Source organism: Equus quagga, chromosome 9 (genome assembly GCF_021613505.1).
Source record: "Equus quagga isolate Etosha38 chromosome 9, UCLA_HA_Equagga_1.0, whole genome shotgun sequence".
NCBI classification, from domain to species: domain Eukaryota; kingdom Metazoa; phylum Chordata; class Mammalia; order Perissodactyla; family Equidae; genus Equus; species Equus quagga.
In genome coordinates this window covers 15,605,502-15,624,831 of record NC_060275.1, presented here as the reverse complement: position 1 = coordinate 15,624,831, position 19,330 = coordinate 15,605,502, and the positions used below count along the sequence as shown (strand labels likewise).

The window sequence follows — 19,330 nt, the reverse complement described above, 5'->3', positions numbered from 1 at the left end:
CGCCAGAATCAGACCTTCCCAGCTTATCCCTGGCGAGCAGATAGACAACTGTTTCTCCGCATCAATCCTGCACTGCCAGGGCAGTGACTCACACTCTCTGATTTGATTTGCATTTTCCATTACTGAGTTTCAGTCTGTGCAAACATAACAGTACAGGCAAGCTATCATCCATTAGACATTGGGATTGAGATGCTTAAGCACAAAAGAGGTTAATTTGAAGATTGCCTTTGCCAAGCTTAGAAGCAAAGCCATATAGAAGGATAAGCACTATTATAGATTTTCACTTTAGTGGGGTGACATTTCTAAATGGGAGCAGAGGAATTTTTTCCATTGGTTTCCTTCTGTTAGCAAGATCCCTTGCAACCCTTCTGAGATCTGAGAGAAATAATCACCTGTGTTTTATTTTTGCCTCATCCTATAGACTAGTAGAAAAGGAAAACTCTAGATTTGTACTGCCTGGAGACTAGACAATGTTCTCTGAAACCTGACATGCGCCTTCAGAGCACTGGCACTGGGCATGAATCTCAAAATCATATTTTTCTTTCCAAATAATTGTCCTTGTCTACCTCAGTAAGGGATTTTCTCTCATAAAGCCCTAGGATTAAATTAAAATCCAAACATAAAGGGAATACTACTCATTTTTAACCACTTAAATATGATAGCTTTCTGAGCCCACATTAATTTTGTTCCTAGGCTAGGCAGGGTCAAGCATATTATTCTTTATTTATATCAGAGTTCTACATTTGCCAACTTGATTTACACTATTTTAGTTCGTCAGCCCTTACGGCATCTTTGAAATCAGAGCAGAATTATATTCCCATTTAACAGGTGAAAAAAACAACAGTCAAAGTCTTTGAGCAAATTCATGTCTGAGAAAGTATTTTAGAACCTAGGGCTTGAATTTCCAATTCACGTCATCATTTCGTAAGTTTTACCATATACTATGGTTTCATATCCATCATTTCTCCATCAGCTACCCAGAAGCATTGTTGGGAATGTCACTCACCATGACTCCATGGATGCCCAGAGGGGGCGGCAATCCTACTGGAAGCCCAGAGCTCCTCAGTGTGGGCCTCAAAGCTCTTGAAGATCAACGCCTGGAATGGTCAGCTTGACTAGTTCTATGGTGATCAGCCCTGTCACCGGCATTCCACAGACATCGGTCACAGTTGCATTCAGCAAGGCCCTCGGTGGTTTGTGCTTTAGGTTCTCCTTCAATGCCACAGGCCAATTCCTTTTGCATTTACCTATTACCCAAGAAAATGTGAGGACTCAGGACATTTACTGTCTCTGCCGTATAGGTTAAATATGATAGACATTGGGCATTTGCTGGACACACATGAATATTTATTTCAACCAGAAGATGCCTGCAGAGTTCCCCAAACATTCTCTCATGGTGAAGTTCCAAAACTGCTTCCAGGTGTGTTAACGATAATCTCCTCCACGGCTTTAAACATGAACTAGCCCCTCTGACGAAGAAGGCACTTACTCCACACAGCTTGAAGACAGCACTGCCTTGAGCAGCCAGTCACCTTCCTTCTTGATCAGAAAAGGGCCCACATGCTGCTCTGTGAAGAGACAGAAACTCTATCAGCTAAAAAGTAGGCTGGAAAACTAGTCTGAGTCCCAAATCCTTTTTTAACTTGTCAGTTGGTTCCAAGACATTACCTACTGCTATTTCGATCACTAATCAGGGTGCTTTCTGCTCTACAACAAATGAACTAAAACTCAGGAATTGGTTTCATTTCCTTTAAAGTCTGCTCATTACTAAGAAGTACCAACCCTCAAGCTTATTAAAATCAGAGTGTGGGCTGCTTACGACCTGGGGCTAAGACAGTCCACTGTAAGAGAACTCAATTTACATCTTCTCCCAGCCTCACGGGATTTCCCCTCAACTGTTCCCAAGGAGATGCAGCAAGTCTCCACTCCTTGGCTAGAAGGCTTGTTACTATGAGCTCACCAGACTCAGGAGGAAGGGCAGGATTTTCGTCCCTGAACCCATGAATCACCCTCACCGCGCTTTCTCCCCAGTCTCAGCAAAACCCAGGCTCCTTCTACTGCCGCGAGGCTGTCTCTTAAATACAAACAAATCTCCACTTTTGAAAAGTTCATTGTAAAGCAATGGTTACAAATGCAGAATGCATCCCCACTGTCCCTCTCCGAAACAACACCAGCGCTGGGTCCGAAAAGTTGTTATTCTTACCATGAGACAGCTCTGGCCCACTGCTACTGTCATGAGAACCATTATGGAGCCGAAAGATAAATAAACATTCGAGCTTTTAGAGACTCTAAGTGTTTAGGGGAATGAAAAGCAGGCAGTTTTGGGCAGTTGATACCAGGGGAGATGTATTGGTGAGAAATAACCTGCCTACACGTTGAATGGCTTAACTGCTGAAATTATGCTCACTCACACCGTCTAGAACTGTTCACTGGAGGAGACACGGGAAGACCACTGAGAGCCCTACAACAGGAGACAGGCGCGAGATGAGGGAAATGCGGCGGAGATGGAGGGCAGGGACAGATCTGAGAGCTATTTAGGAGACAAACTTGGCAGGACTTAAGTGAGACGTGCTGGGCAGGTCTGAGCATTTTGGGTGGAGAGGGAAAATTAGGAACTGGAGCATGGACCCCTCTGAGCTCTGGACTAGAAGAGCAGAGGAAGAAATGAATTCCTTTCCTGTTTTTAGAGTAAGATTGGCTTTGAGAAGATATAATGACTGAATTTTGCCTTTGCTGCTGTTCTCCATCCTTCCACGGCACAGTCACTCTTCATTCAGACGGTACCTGCTCTCATTTCTCATGGGCTGCAGATTCTAGAATTAGAAGGAAACAGATGGCACAACCTAACACTTGCAGTTTCAGCTGAGGTTCAGAGGTGAAAATACTGCCCACGATTTTTCACGTTGTTATTTTGAATAAACGATAAATTTATTCCCCCAAATGTTTTCTGTTGAACACTAGTCCCAGGAGACACTCTTCAAATGTTTGGTAAAATAAACGTGTTAAACACTGCATGCTATAGTCTCCTTTTGGATATTCAGGATGCTTACTAGCAAATTAAAGGTTCAGAGAAGTCCTGCAGCAAAGAAACTTCTAAGTCTGTTTTACCTAAAGTGGACTTTCCTATCCTAACACCTGCTAAGGTGCACTCCTCAGGAAAGCCATCCTCAGACCCATACTATTATTTCTGTATTTCAATTATATCATGGCCTGGAGAAGTTTCTGGAGGCTGTCCTCCTTTTCAACATTCTCCCTTGATTCTTAGTCTCCAGCGTCCTCAAGCTGCTCTATGGCTCTGACCTTAGGCTCCCATGCAGGGCTGTCTCATCTCCCCAAAATACCCCATGTTCCACGGTCACTCAGTTGCTCTTCAGCTGCTTTCAAATCCTAAGTTCATTGCCCCTGTACAACCAATACCAGCTATAATAGAAGAAAAGCCATCTCTATAAACTAATTCATGCTAATATATGAATGACTTATAGCTTGCAACATTCTCCCCCCAGAAGATATATCTTATCCCAAACACTCCCTCATCGTTGTGATCTTCAGTGAACCAACACATTTCAGGCATGTCAGGGGAAGAGATTTTAGAGCAAAGAAGCCACCATATCAGGTAGGCCAGTCCTGGGACTTGACGTCATTTAAATGATTTCTCCTCTGTGACAATCTTCACTTCATCTACTCTTGAAATCAGAGGATCTATAAAATTTCCAAGTTTTCCCATTCTTTAGCATCCTTCACTACCCCAGCAATGCCAATCCATGTGAGTGGCACAGAAGCAACTGTTCACACTCTTCAAGTCTCATTGTCCATCGTGAGGAAGGCCTCAGGGAACAGGGTGTGTGGGGCCAGATTGAATCAGGCATTCATCAACACCTCTTTTTGTGACACGTTTACTTCTATGAAGTCCTTAAAACCCCGTGGGAAGATGAAAATGGTATTTGTGAAGTAGTTGTGTAATAATACAGAAGGCAATGTCATCTCGTCCAGCATCTTTCCTTGTCTGGGATGAGGCGAGTACCGCCATCTTCACCTTTCACTAGTATCTTGGCGGCATGCATCAGCTTACATCGATTCCCTCCCTCTCTTGCTTCTGTAACACATCCCTGGATGTTTTCACTTAGTTTAGCTTTGTTTTTCATTTCTCAAGCCTGTCATGAATGTGACCTGGCTTAATCAGCTTATCCGGGTTTCCCAGGGCTTCCTTTTGGTCTGGCTGGATTAGAGAAAAGCTGAGAGGTGTTTGCTGAGTGCACATTGCAGCCTTCATTACCAAGGACTCCTTGGATGTTCTCTTGAAATTGGCTGGGGCAGGGGTAGGGGGCATCGGCACAGGGCCACAGCCTTCAGAAGCACCTGCAGGGCCACCTTCCATGCTAAACTAATGGCCTCTCTTCTGGGAAGTGACATTGCCCAGTTTCTTCCCATCAGGACCTCTTGACCACCAAGCAGATTATCTGGGACCCCTATTGTTTTTAGTGAGAATGTTTGCTTCCCTTTATTGCTGGACAATATTTCTTAACTTCTGGCTGTTCATGGCTGCTTTTTGTTCCTACAAGCTTTTGTGACTTTTCAACCAACCCCAACTTAATTCTTCCACTCTGGTCTTTGATACTCTGACCTCAGTGCCAGTGGCCTCTAAGCGTTCCCTTGGGGGCTGCAATCAATCCCTACTCTGTCTCTGTCTTTCTCTGTCTCTCTCTGTCTCTGTCTCTCTCTCTCTGTCTCTGTCTCTGTCTCTCTCTCTCACACACACACACACACACACACACGACCAAGTCTCAGACTCTACTTTAGGAAACACTCAGAAATATTTCTAGTATTTGGTATCATTTAAGCAGAACGACAAGATCTAAAACTGTGACAGTGTTCCTGGAAACCGAAGATCCTACTGTTGCCAACAGTTTGAAATCTTCAAGTGCTCACATTTTTCAAGCCGCTTTGCCAAACAGCTAAAAATGATGCGTCTGCATTATTTCAAGTTGTATTTTTCAAAGTTCTTTATGAGAGGGGTTACCTCTGGCCTATGTCCAAATAGATGGGAAAATGCCAGAGAAACACAGTGAAAAATATCTGTATAGCTTAGATATTGAAGGGGAGAGCAGGTCAATGAATTCCAGTACAAATCATCCCCACCAGCAATTTTATTGCTCTTCCCCTGGAACAACGCTGCCTTAAACTTCTCTGGGATTGGCCTAAACAGAGCATACAGAGCTTCATTAGGCAGCAGATTCGAGCCATGTGAGAAGAGCGGTGGGTTTTCTATGAGGTGAGCCAGTGCTGACATTTGGTGCGGTGTTAATATGTGTAATTACAAAATGTGGCCTGAGGGGAAAGGGCCCATCCAGATATTAATATCATTCTAAAAAAGAAAGCCTCGAAGACCTTCTATCTTAGTTCTGATTCTTTGCTCTCGTCCTATCCTCTCAAGAAATAGAATTGCTTATCTTTTCGTTTTCCACTAAAGATTGGTTCAAGCCTGAAGAATGACTTCTCTTTCTGTTTGGTTGACCTTCTGGAAGTTACACATAGAGGGACAGCCATGGGAGCAAGGAACAGGGAACTCCATGGCCCTTTTGAGAGAAGACAGTCGGTTTGGAAATTTGACAGAGAGGGCCTGAGGAAGGATGGGTTGAGTAGGAGAGCTATGGTCTGCTTATCCCTCCAAGGCCTGGCATGACCTGCATCCCCACCAAATCAGAGGGAGGAGCATATACTGGGCTGAGCTGGGAAATAAAGCACCCCAACCTCCTTCTAGTAACTTCACCATCTCTACACTCCTGGCATCAAAGGCCATAAGCGTTCTCCCATCTTCTTATTAATCATTCATTCTCTGATCATTCATTCATACAACCACAAGGGCCTAGGCATGCAGGGGAGGGGCAATATTGCAGATAGCAAAGCGTAAAATAAAGAGAGAAGCAGCAGTTTAAAGGTAACTCTTAAACCCTCGATCTTCTGGATCTTAGTAATCCAAGTCACTAAAGGAAATTTCCAGAGCCCCTCACTTTGATCTACAGGTGTGGATCTTCACAGGTGATTTGCCTAAGAACTGTCTTAGATTGGTCTCATGAATAATGATAATTCTTTATAAAAGGAAGGAATCGGGCTAGATAGTTGATCTTTCCAACTCTGCCATGTTCTAATCCCAGGGAGTTTTAAGGCTGGAGTCCAGCCACAGGAGAACTGTGTAAACAAAGCAGGCAGGCAGCCAGCCAGGGAGACATCATCAAGGACAGGCCCTAGGAAGCAGGCAAATCTACTGTCCACTGAGAGGCCACAAGAAACAGAGGCCTTATCAGCTCCCTCAAGACTTCACCTGGTCCAAGAGGACGTGACCAGGTATATCTAGGTGTGATGGTTAGTCCCCAAGACGGTCCCAGCGAGCCCTCCCTCCTGGCCTTCACATCTTGTGTACTCCCCTCTCACATGAGTAGGGCTGGTCTGTGTAACCAAGAGGATGTCACAGGATTGGTGCTCTCTGGCTTTATCCTAGGTTATAAAACACATCACATCTCTGTCTCTCTGTTGAATCACTTGCTCTTAGAGAACACAGATGCTGTGTCATGAAGACACTCAAATACTCCTGTGAAGAAGTCCACATGGTGAGAACTGAGCCCTGAGGCCAACAACCAGCATCAATTTGCCAACCCTGCGAGTGAGCTTTCTTGGAAGTGGATCCTTGAGGCCCAGTCAATCCTTCAGATAACCACAGCCCTGGCCGACATCTTGACTGCACCCTTGTCAGAGACCCTGGGCCAGAACCACCCAGCTAAGCTGCTCCTGATCCCCAAAGCTTGTGTGAGTTAACAAATGTTTGCTACCATTTTAAGCTGCTAAGTTTGGGGACAGGTTGTTATGCACAATAGATAACTAATAGACCAGGCATACTACTAAATACAAAATCCCTGTGACCACAGGTCAGAAACATGGAGAAACCTTTACACTTGTAGACTTGCTCTGAGAAGCCAGAAGTAAACACACCAATTCTGTGATTGCCTTCCACTGAGTCTGGGGGTTATTTTATCTTCTCAGGATTTAACTGTGCTGAAGATTTAGGGGTTGTGGGGAGAGTAACAGTGCCAATCTACATTATAGGATACAGGTGAGCAGAAACAAAAACGGTAAATAGAGGGTCTGGTTAAGCAGTTGAGGAAGAAGGGGTGGTGCATTCCGTCTGTTTTCCATAATCAATGTCACGGGTAAATTTTCTCGACCAGTTCTCTACATAATGTCTTAGGAACCTGAAAGAGGAGCTGAACTTCTCCAAGTTAAGTCCTTCTTGAGCACCATCCTCACTGCACTCCTTGGCTTTATAAGGTAATTAGCCTTACAAGAAATTCTACAAAAATTATCCACCCAAAACTGTTACCAGTCAGCTTCACCTGTAACATCTCCTGAAATGGTATTGATAAAAGACTTTAAAATAATGACTGACTTCACCTCTTTAGCCCATGCTGTTTTCAAAATTTAAGAGTATTTACAAATGTTCATCCCAGTGTAATCCAAAGCATGTTGGTTTTATCTGTGTGGTATTATTGAGTTAATTTCCTCATTGGGATCAATCTAATTTCCAAAGATTCCCTAGGCCTGCCCAGAGGCACGGAATGTAACTGACACTTGTGCAAATAGCAGCAAAAGGGCTGTGACCATGTTTAGTTTGGTGCTGTCTGGACTGCAAAGTCACCCAGAGTTTTGGCATCAGCCCCAAAAGTAATTTTCCCAAACACAGACCAAGGAACTTCCCCGAAAAGATTAAACTCCAAATGGAAAAATAAATATTGAAAATAAGAAGGGGGAAAAAATGTAGTCCCCACCCCCAAAGGAGATTTATAAAAATCAGTGCCAAGTATTCAATGAAAACCCATTACACCAAATTGCTAGGAAAAGCTATGGAAGGGAGTTTGACTCTCGTTGAAAGAATAAGGATCCCGAAATGGCCTCATTGCACAACTACTTTGCCAGTACTTTTTGTGGATTTTATTAGCTTGCATTTAAAACACATAAAAATTAGGAGTGAGATGGAGCCCTAAATCTTTTTGCTCAGCCTTCTGATTCTTTGGTGCCTGGTTGTGAGCTGACAGATGGGAATGTGCAGTGCACAAGGCAAGCTGAAGTCCCCGAGAGGTACCCAACAGCCGACAGAGATCCAAGGACATCTTGGTTGACCAGCAGTTCACAACACTCACTACTTGGATCATCTGACAATGGCAACGCCTTGTGTTCCTAGAAAGTGGGGGCTTCCATACGTACATGGTAATAACAAGCAGTCGGAAATGGGGAAACTAGTTCCTTGAAACTAGATAGCGATAAATGCTTTTGGAGTTGCAAAAAGAGGTTGTGCTAACAAACTGAGGAGCTAAAACTGGATTATTTGTAAGCACAGATGGATTGTTTTTCTGATTGTGGTTTAGCTGCCCATCACCAGGTGCTCCATCTTTGGGACCTGGAGAAGCAGGGATAATGTGGGTGTATGTTATAATAGGTGGATACCACATGGGGTGAGGAGGAGAATATAGAAATGGCTCATATACGCCCTGAGGAAAAACTATTTCTGAGTTAAAATGGATCTAGTCCAAGTTGGACCATTGAGTCAACTGTTCTCTTTGATCCTTTCAGGTGTTGAAACCCAGCAATTTGCCTCTGGGCAAAGCTAAAGCTAGAATCCCAATCACTTTTATATACGTATGATTTTCTACAATTCAATCTGTTGGAAGTCAGTTTACTTGCTAGGCTGCCCTGAGTGTATTTCACTGCTTCTCCACTTCAAACAAACCTGACAGTGATCTACAGGAGTGAATGACCCCAGGGCGCCTCGTCCTGAAGCACATGGTGCAGATGGAAGCAGGACCTGAGAACGCCCAGCAACGCTGCCAAAGTGTCCGGTATTAAAGTGGAGATATCGCCAACAACATTAGCTGGAGATACTTATGTAAAATGCACTCCTGGGGAAGAAATGATGTCAACGTCTTTTCTAATTGCTGGTATAGATGAAAGAATAAGAAAAGGCAGGATGGAGGAGGGGAAGTTCTCTCTAGGTGCCCACAGGATGAAGGGGAGGGCCCCAGGGAGGTCGGAGGATACAGGAAGGAGTGAGTTAAGAGCAGCCCAGACAAATTTTATGTTACTTCCAAGTTTTGCCAAGGGCAGAATTGAATCTGAATGCAGCAGCCTCCAGAGGACATGGCGATCAGTAACCTATGTTCAAGGCTCCTCCGTGCTCCTTTTCCTGGTTGGGTGGATGACATCATTGACAAGTCATCTTCAATTACGTCAGGAGTTTCAGGGACATGGAAAGAGAGCAACAGAATTTAGAAGAGACTAAAAGGTAATGCTCCTTGGGAGCCATTGCCAGCGCTATCACTGACTCATAGGGTGACTTTATTATTCCCATTGTTATTAGGGCTAATTTATTGAAGACTGATAAAATACTTAAGATTTGGAGGTCAACCTAGGACCTCTCCTTGCTTAGTACCTAAATTGAATGCATAACTTTCTTTAGGAAACAAAGAGAAAGACAGCTGTGAAGCTTATAAAATCTAAGAGAAGTGGAGTTGGAAATTTTGATAAATTTCCCCCCCCTTTTTTTTTTTTTTTTTGGTGAGGAAAATTGGCCCTGAGCTAACATCCATGTCAATCTTCCTCTATTTTTTGTATGTGAGATGCCAGCACCTCATGAATTGATGAGTGGTCTGTAGGTCATACCTAGGATCCTAACCTGCACACCCTGGGCCGCCAAAGTGGAACATGCAAACCTCACCACTGCGCCACCAGACCAGCCCCAATTTCCCTCTTAAAAAAAATTTTTTTTTAATTTATTGAGGGGCCAGCCCAGTGGCATACTGATTAAGTTTGCATGTTCTGCTTCGGCAGCCCGGGGTTCACGGGTTTGGATCCTGAGCGCAGATCTACACACTGTTCATCAAGCTGTGCTGTGGCAGCATCCCACACACAAAATAGAGGAAGATGGGCACAGATGTTAGCCCAGAGACAATCTTCCTCAAGCAAAAAGAGGAAGATTGGCAATGGATGTTAGCTCAGGACCAACTTTCCAGAAAAAAAAATTATTGAGGTGAAATTCATTTAACATAAAATTCAGCATTTTAAAGTGATCAATTCAGTGATGTCTAGTACATTCACAATGCTGTACAACCACCACCTCTATCTAATTCCAAGACATTTCCAACCCTCCAAAGTAAAACCCCACCCCAGTGAGCAGTCACTCTCCAGTCCCCTCTCCCTCTAGTCCCCAGCAACCACTGATCTTCATTCTGTCTCTGTGGATTTATCTATTCTGGATATTTCATGTAAATGGCATCATCAAAGATGTTATCTTTTGTTTCTGGCCTCTTCCACTTAGCATAAGGTTTTTCAGTTCCATTCTTGTTGTAGCATATATTAGTACTCCAGTCCTTTTTATGGTTGATATTCCATTGTAAGCATATACCACAATTTGCTTATTCATTCATCTGCAGATGGAAATTTGCGCTGCTTCACCTTTGAGCTATTGTGCTCCCCCCTTTTAAAATTCTATCCACCACTCCCCACCCCCACCCCAAACTTTCTCCTTCCCTTTTTTCATTGTACATCCTTTCCTTTGTAAGCACACATTATTCTTAGCTTATCTCCAGGGGATTTCTGGAGGGCTGAGAAAAGAAGAGAGGGTTCTGGGTCAGAAAATAAAGAGGGAGAAGAGTTTGGGAAAGAAGAACGTAGATGGAAGGGGTAGATAAAAGGAAAATTAGCAGACACACCCAGGTGGAGCCGGAAGCTTGGGAAACAGGTTGAGAAGAGGGATTTCTTGCTAAGTAGTCCATCTTTGTCTGGAGGGCTCAGAAGTTTCTTCAAAGATTGAGAAGGCTGGTTGAATGCTCACTTATGCCTTTTCTTCTGCTGCCCTCAGGAGAACATTATCCAAAAGTCCGGTGTTTTAAACAGATATTAGGAGTTTTTTTCCCTGAGGTTTTTCTAAGTATTGTTAGTCTAGATATTTTCATAAAAGAATGTCAGTTTAAATCTGTTTCAGTCCTAAAACAATCTTTTGGAAGGATCACTGAGCATCAGGAAAGGATTTTAATAATAACTGATTAAAGAAAATATCGGTATCTATTTTCTTTGAGGTTTCCCTGTTAAAGAAATTGTTCAGTTAATGTTAGACTAATGACCAGCTATTCCTGCTACTGAGATGATGGCTCTAATTCATCTTTTTTTTTTAAAGTAAATGGGAAAAAATGGCTTTAAAGTCAGCCAAACCAAAGAATCGGTTCATAAAGAAAAGTGAGGTGCCTCTGTGAATGTGACCTGCATGTTTTCTTTTTAAATTAATATTGAAAGAGATGAGATATAAAAAAGGTGAGAGGGGAGAACACACGTTTTTCTTCCTTTCTACTAACATGTCTATTAGCGAACCCAGTTCTATTTCCCCAAATGGTTAAAAATACTTGTGAAAATACTGTTTTAGTAGTAGAAGGCCAGGAGGCCCTACAGAATTAAGCAACTCAGTCTGTCAGCCTGTCTGGAAAGAAGATTCAAGTACAACACTTCCTGAAGCCTGTAATTCCTTTTCTTTTGTCAAACTTACTCCTTTTTTCTTTTTTCTTTTTGCTTTTAAGGTCATGAGTGCTTAAGAGCAAGCAGTGAGTGGAGCTGGTCACCAAGTAGAGGAGGCCACCAGAGACAGCAGAGTTTAAATGATATCCATTTGATGGAGCAAAGTCCAAAATACGAGTCAGAGATAAAACAAGACAAAAGAATCAGGTGTTAATTACAACTTAATACCCTAGAACCCTATTCCAGCCCTGAGCAGTGTTTTTTCTTTTCCATTGTCAGAGTGTGTGTGAGTGTGTGTGTACGTGTATAATTTCTATATAATTTTAAAATTACCTCTGGCACATGTCCAAAGGGGAAGCCTAAATTCTCTACTGCAGATCAGAAAACAGTAGCAATTTTCGACACTAAGAAAGATACGGTAGCAATCTTCCCTTTAAAAGGTACAGCAGCAATCTTTGATGCTAAAAAGATACAGTAGCGGTCTTTGGTGCTAAAAAAGATACAGTGGCAATCTTGGAGGTTTTCATTGGTAATTCTATATCTCAACAACCTGACATCAAAATCCCATGAGCTCTTTTCTCAACATCCAGGGAGAAGGAGGTAAGTGATAGACAGATTTTGTATGAACAGTATTACACCTTTTCATGGGACAGAACACGGCTAGCAAACAGTAGGATCTATTGGTTGTTAAGCCTAAAATCAGAATTTAAATTCCAAGGGGATGATATAAAAGAGATCATTAAAAAAAGATATCTAGGGCTGGCCCTGTGGCCTAGTGGTTAAGTTTGGTGCACTCCACTTCAGAGGCCCAGGTTCATGGGTTCAGATCCTGGACACAGACCTACACCACTCAAGAGCCATGCTTTGGCGCAACCAACATACAAAAAAAAAAAAAAAATAGAGGAAGATGGGCACAGATGTTAGCTCAGGGCTAATCTTCAAGTGGAAAATGAAGAGGATGGCAATTGCTGTTAGGGCAAATCTTCCTCAGAGAAAAAAAAAATTTAAACCACAATGAAAGTGGCTGATGGCCAGCAATATCTGAAACAGTGATTTTTCAAAGGGTGGTCCCCAGACCAGCCACAGCAGCAGCATCACCACCTAGGAAATTGTTATAAATGCAAATTCTCACTTCCCGTCCCAAATTGACTGAATCAGAAACCCTGGGAGTAGGGCCCTGTTGAAAATATGTTTTGGCAAGCCCTCCAGATGATGTCAACACACACTAAAGTTTGAGAACTACTAATGCAAAAATAAATAGATTATTCTTGATTTGATACCTGGGTTCTTAAAGTAATGATTTGTGTATTTATTCAGCTGAAGGATGCTCTTTTCATCAGGAGTATTGGAACGTTGAAAGTAGGCCTATAGAACCTGCCAAAATAATCAGTTGTGTTGACTTTTTTGTTATCCAGAACTGAGTGTTTCCATAAGGATTTTTGGAAGTGCAAAAGTAATCTACACATTGTGAGAAGGAAAGGAGCCAATTGATTTAATGGGGCTAGAAAGGGCTTTTCTGCTGGGACAGCTGCCATTGGAGCGGTGACCTGTAGCATTTGCATATTAAATACAGCCATTTTGTCTCTGGCCAGCAGTTGTGAGAAAAGAGCGAAATACAGACGGAAATATCCTGGTCAGAGAAAGGGGCTTGTTGCTCCAAACAGGGAAGTTTTTATAGCGTAGTTTGTTTTGGTTTTTGTTTGTTTTTCATTTAATGAACAGATTAAAAAAAATTTTTTTTTTAAAGATTGGCTCCTGAGCTAACAACTGTTGCCAATCTTTTTTTTCTTCTTCTTCTTCTTTGTCTCCCCAAACCCCCCAGTACCTAGTTGTACATTTTAGTTGTGGGCCCATCTAGTTGTGGCATGTGGGATGCTGCCTTAGCATGGCCTGACGAGTGGTGCCATGTCTGTGCGCAGGATCCGAACAGCAAAACCCTGGCTGCCAAAGCAGAGCACCCAAACTTAACCACTCGGCCATGGGGTCAGCCTCCTAAAATATTTTTTTTATAAGTAACTTTTTTTTTTTTTTAGTGAGGAAGATTGGCCCTGAGCTAACATCTGTTGCCAATCCTCCTCTTTTTACTTGAAGAAGATTGTCGCTGAGCGAACACCTGTGGCAGTCTTCCTCCATTTTTTGTATGTGGGTCATGGCCACAGCATGGCTTGAGGAGTGGTGCAAGTCCACACCTGGGATCCAAACCCACGAACCCTGGGCCACTGAAGCAGTGTGTGTGAACTCAACCACTATGCCACTGGGCCAGCCCTCTAAGTAACATTTTGGAGAAATTTAGGAAAATCTTAAAAGTAAAACAAAGCAGATCATTTTTCATAATCTCTCTACACAGATATAACAACTGTTTGAGTTTTTATGAGATTCTTTATCTTCTTCTTCCTTTTGCTTTTTTAAAATTTAGAACACAGGGGTTTTTTTGGACACATTTTTTCCAGCTTTATCAAGATATATTTCACATATAACATCATGTAGGTTTAAGGTGTACAATGTGACGATAATTTGATACATGTATATATGGCAAAATTATTACCACAATAAAGTTAGTTAACACATTCATCACCTCACATAGTCACTACTGTATGTGTGTGTGTGCGTGTGTGAGTGCATGTATTGAGGACTTTGAAGATCTACTCTTTCAGCAACTTTCAAGTATATAGTACAGTATCGTTAACTAGAGTCACCGTGCTATACATTAGGTCCCCAGAACTTATTCACCATATGACTCAAAGTTTGTACCCTTTAACCACCTGCACCCATTTTCCTCTCCCTCCCATCCCTGGAACCACCAATCTGTTCTCTGTTTCTATGAGCTTGGGGTTTTTTTAGATTCCACATATAAATGAGATCACGCAGTGTCTTTCTCTGTCTGACTTATTTCACTTAGCATTATGTCCTCAAGTTTCATCTGTGTTGTCACAAATGGCAGGATTTCCTTCCTTTTTTTTTTTTTTAGTGAAGAAGATTAATCCTGAGTTAACATTTGTTGCCAATCTTCTTCTTTTTGCTTGAGGAAGATTGTCACTAAACTAACAACTGTGCCAATCTTCCTTTATTTTTTGTATGTGGGACGCCACCACAGCATGGCTTGATGAGCTGTGTGTAGTCCGCACCTGGGATCCAAAACCATGAACCCTGGGTCACCAAAGCAGAGTGTGCAAATACAACCGCTACACCACCAGGCCAGCCCCAAGGATTTCTTCCTTTTTATGGTTGAATAATTTTCCACTGTAGATATATATACCACATTTCTTTATCCATTCATCCGTTGACAGACACTTAGGTTGTTTCCATGTCTTGGTTATTGTAAATAATACAGCAGTACTTTGGCTATAAGCTATCACTTTCTGTGTCAAACAACACAGGCAGAATAAATAGCCTCCTCTCAGCTATGGAAAACAGAGGAGTAGACACAACCACAGCAACAAGTTAGAAACAGATTGAAAAATACGTTCCTAAAGGTGAGCAGGAAAAAAGCAGAGAGGAGCTGTGATAAAGCTTCTAAACCTGTGGTCGGGGGCTAAGGGCGAGTCCCTTAGGGAACTGTAAAGCCTGGGAGTTATCCTTAGAGAAGAGAGAGGTGAATTGAAGGGACGGGACTTGAGAATAGCACAGGGCAAGCACTTCAGTTTAGCCTAGCCTAGGGGAGAGTGAAGTAAAGGGAAACTGAGCTATAGTGCATTGCGAAGTTTCACAAAATCATTTCTCCACCTGGACTATGCACAGAGATGCAAGGGCAAAAACAAATAAAAGGGAACCACAGAAACAGTAACAGCATCAGTTAAAGCAGTGACTCTCAATAGGGGTGGGGGAGAACGTTTTGTCCCCTCGGGGACATTTGGCAATGTTTGGAGACATGTTCGATCACCAGGACTCACAAGGAGAGTAAATGCTAACGACATCTACTAGGTAGAGGCCAAGGATGCTGCTGGTCATTGTACAAAGCACAGGGAAGCCCCCACAACAAAGTATCAGGCCCCCAATGACAATAGTGCCAAAGTTGAGAAACTCTAAGTTAAAGCACTGGAAATAGCTTTTTACATGCAAATGTGGTAAAAGTCTGGGGCCCCTTCTGCTCATTCTTCAAGAACCCACTCAGTTATTCAAACTCTGGGGACTTTCCGCAGCTCCCGGAGCACCTGGCTCCCACCACTCTTCTGGAGGTCAATGTCTCGTACTGCAATGATTCGAGTGTGCTATTGTCTTCCCACTCACATGACTGTGAGCTCCCCAAATTAGGGACCCTGTCCTAGTCTTCTTTATATCTTTAGCATGTTGTAAATATTTGGTAATTGTGGGTTGAATGGGTGAGTAAATGAATGGATGGGAATGAATAACTGGATGCAGACCTTTATCTTGGAGAAGTACATCAACTTGGACATTCGTCTGTGATAGCGTCTCTATAGAGAATGTTTGGTTTGTAAGGCAGGCCCTGCCGAAGTAACAAAACCATCACCAGATGGCCCAGCTCACTTCAGAGGTTCCCACTCTAATCACACCTAAATGAGATTCTAGTAATACATTAACTCAAAGGTTTGGAATTAAAGGAATTTATTGAAAAAGACCAAAAGAACATTATAGGTGAGATACAGATTTGCCAAATCACATATGTGAATATCACCCATAAATTCAACATGTTTTACATCCATGAATTCTTATTTAATTACAAAATCTCTCTCCATGCTGAGTTGACAGAAGTCTCTAACCACCAGGGTAAACAGTAGTCTTGAACCTGGCAGTGGTTCTGAGTGTGTTTATCTGGGTCACCATCTCTTTGGATTCCATGCTGACAGAATTTCCCCCTTCTCAAGCAGGTGGTTGCTCTTTTTTGGCAATAACACCCATGAGCTTGTGCCTCTGCCGAGCCTCTCATATGGCGTCTGCATTCACGGATCTCTAGGCTCACATCTTTACAAGTGATGCTGCTGTGAACACTCTAGTTCTTGCGTCCCGGCGCCCAAGTCTGAGTTCCCAAGAAGCGAATCATGAGCTGTGCTCATCTTCAACTTTAATAGTTATTCCCAGATTGCTCCCAAAGCTAATTGTGACAATATATCCTACTAGTAACACATGAGTGTTTCTATTGCTTCATACTCTCACTATACTTGGCATTGTCAGACTTTTAAATTTTTTTTTGATTTCAAGATTGGCACCTGAGCTAACAACACTTGCCAACCTTTTTTTTTTTTTCTGCTTTTCCTCCCCAAATCTCCCCAGTACATAGTTGTATATTTCAGTTGTGGGTCCCTCTAGTTGTGGCCTGTGAGACGCTGCCTCAACGTGGCCTGACAAGTTGCGCCATGTCCACACCCAGGATCCAAACCAGAGAAACCCTGGGCCACCAAAGCGGAGCGTGCAAACTTAACCACTTGGCCATGGGGACGGTCTGTAAATTTTTGCCTTTCTAGTGTGTGTGAAGTGACATCACAATGTTGCTTTTATTTGCACTTTCGTGGTTGCAGATGGGGGAAAGCATCTTTTCTTGTTTATCACCCATTCCGATTTCCTTTTTTCTGTATTGCCAGTTTGTAGCATCTTTATTTCTTTTCTTCATCTCTAGCAACTTGCATGTTAAAGATCATCCTTCAACTTTTTAATTTTTTGGAAACATACATATTTAAGGGGGGAGACATAATGATAGGAAGATAATCCATTGGAGAGCAAATAGTCATACATAGTTTTTCTACTCCTTTCCATATTTCGTTTTTCTATGTCTTATAAACATATGTTTAATATAGCCATGGATGATAAATAAGTTTATAAAGTGTACTCCAAAATTTCTTTTAGCTCGTAGAGAGCACAACCCAAAAGCTTGGTGACTACTGCCCTTATAATGTAGCATTCACCTGTTCGTATAAGTAACACTTTTGGACCGGAAGTGTGTGTCCTAGATGAGATGCAAAGTTTTCGTAATAATTACCAACAACTGCCAGTCTCTCAATCTCCAGGAGAATTGCAAGGGTGACATGTCATTTTGAGTCCTCCTTGTATATTCTCCAGTTCTAACCATTTGACATTTTAGTTTGTCATTCAGTGTTTTTCTCTTTATCCAAACCCAGAAGTGTGGCGTTTTTTTTTTGAGGAAGATTAGCCCTGAGCTAACATCTGCTGCCAATCCTCTTTTTGCTGAGGAAGACTGGCCCTGAGCTAACATCCGTGCCCATCTTCCTCTACTTAATACATGGGACACCTGCCACAGCATGGCTTGCCAAACAGGGAGCAGGTCCTCACCGGGGATCCAAACTGGCGAACCCCGGGCAGCTGAAATGGAACGTGCAAACTTTAACCGCAGCGTCACTGGGTTGGTCCCCTAGAAGTGTTTTAATGTGTTCTCTTCCTATCAACCCTATTTTCCAGAGAGTACTCACTGTCCCTCTTCCTTATCCAGTCTCCGAATTCAAGCCAAGTGGAAGAAGGCACTGTCCTAACACAGGAAAAATGTTTAAGAAATTCTGGAAGGGCTTACCTAGTTGCAGTAAAGGGCTTAGAGAAGTAAGTTGATGAGCATTCTTCTATCTTTGCTTCAATTTTATCACTGACATACATCATGTGAAAATGAGGCTGGGGGAGAAGGTGTTGGAGGTTTGAATAGAGAGGAGCCCCTACTGTGGGACATAAAAGCCCCCATAGCACCTTTCTTAAATCCGAGTCATTCACCATGGAGCTCCAGCAGGACAATCCAGAGGGGGTTCCTTTCATCATTTTACCACTGGAGCAACGTGAAAACCTTGCTTTGAGAACTTCCTTATTCGTTTTCTTTAATCATATAATCAACAATGCTGTTTAAACTTAGTTTACCTGGACCCATTCAATTTTTCATTGAATGAAGTGTAAAATATAAAAAATCATTGATCCTTTGACCCCATGAGTCACACTTTCTATTATCAATGGAAGATTCATGTTCTCCATTACATATTCACAGATTTCATCTTCCTTCTTTCCCTGTGTAGATCCTTTAAGGTTATGAGAAAATCAACCCCCTCCATTAATCAACCTTTTTACTCTTACCTTAGTATTTTTTTCTACTGTATTGTATCTTCCCTATCAGACTAAAAAAAAAAAAAAATGTTTACACACACACACACAGCAGGTCCATTTATTTCTGCAAACTAAAAGTGCTTTTTGTGGGGCCGCCCCACTGGCATAGTGGTTAAGTTTGCACACTCTGCTTTAGTGACCCAGGGTTCATGGGTTTGGATCCCAAGCATGGACCTAGCACCACTCATCAAGACATGCTGTGGCGGCATCCCACGTACAAAATAGATGAAGACTGTCACAGATGTTAGTTCAGGGACAATCTTCCTCAAGCAAAAAGAGGAAGATTGGCAACAGATGTTAGCTCAGGGCCAATCTTCCTTACCAAAAAAAAAAAAAAAAGTGCCTTTTTGCCACTCATTTTTTGAGAAACTAAATTCAATTTGTAAAGTAAGAACAAACTTACCAAATTATTTTCATAAATATATACATATTTAACCATACAAGTAAACATACATGTTTAACCATACAATTTTCAAACATAGCCAAAAGTTATTCAATATTTCCATTATTCTCCCAAGAACCACAAGAACCTTAACACACTTTAAGTATCTTTGAACACCTTCTCCCACCATGTAATTGCTTTCTAGTCTTATAGTTTTACCTGTTTTTAAAATTTTTTACATTACTTTTTAAACATTTTAAACATACTGACACATTTTAACAATTTCTGGACTCTGTGTTATTTCTTTCCTCCCTCGCTTTCCCTAGGATTTCTCTGTTCCTCTTTCCG

At 42.2% G+C, this 19,330-nt stretch overlaps 1 protein-coding gene across 1 annotated transcript in view; it reads right to left on the bottom strand.

Moving 5' to 3' along the window:
* Positions 1 to 1,087: 1,087 nt before the first annotated feature.
* PIGN (phosphatidylinositol glycan anchor biosynthesis class N) overlaps positions 1,088 to 19,330 on the bottom strand; it is a 183,897-nt gene continuing 165,654 nt past the window's right edge. Inside the window, exon 30 of the mRNA XM_046672270.1 lies at positions 1,088 to 1,568. Coding sequence (XP_046528226.1) covers positions 1,529 to 1,568 — 40 coding nt within the window. The 3' untranslated portion in view covers positions 1,088 to 1,528. The remainder of the gene's footprint in view (positions 1,569 to 19,330) is intronic.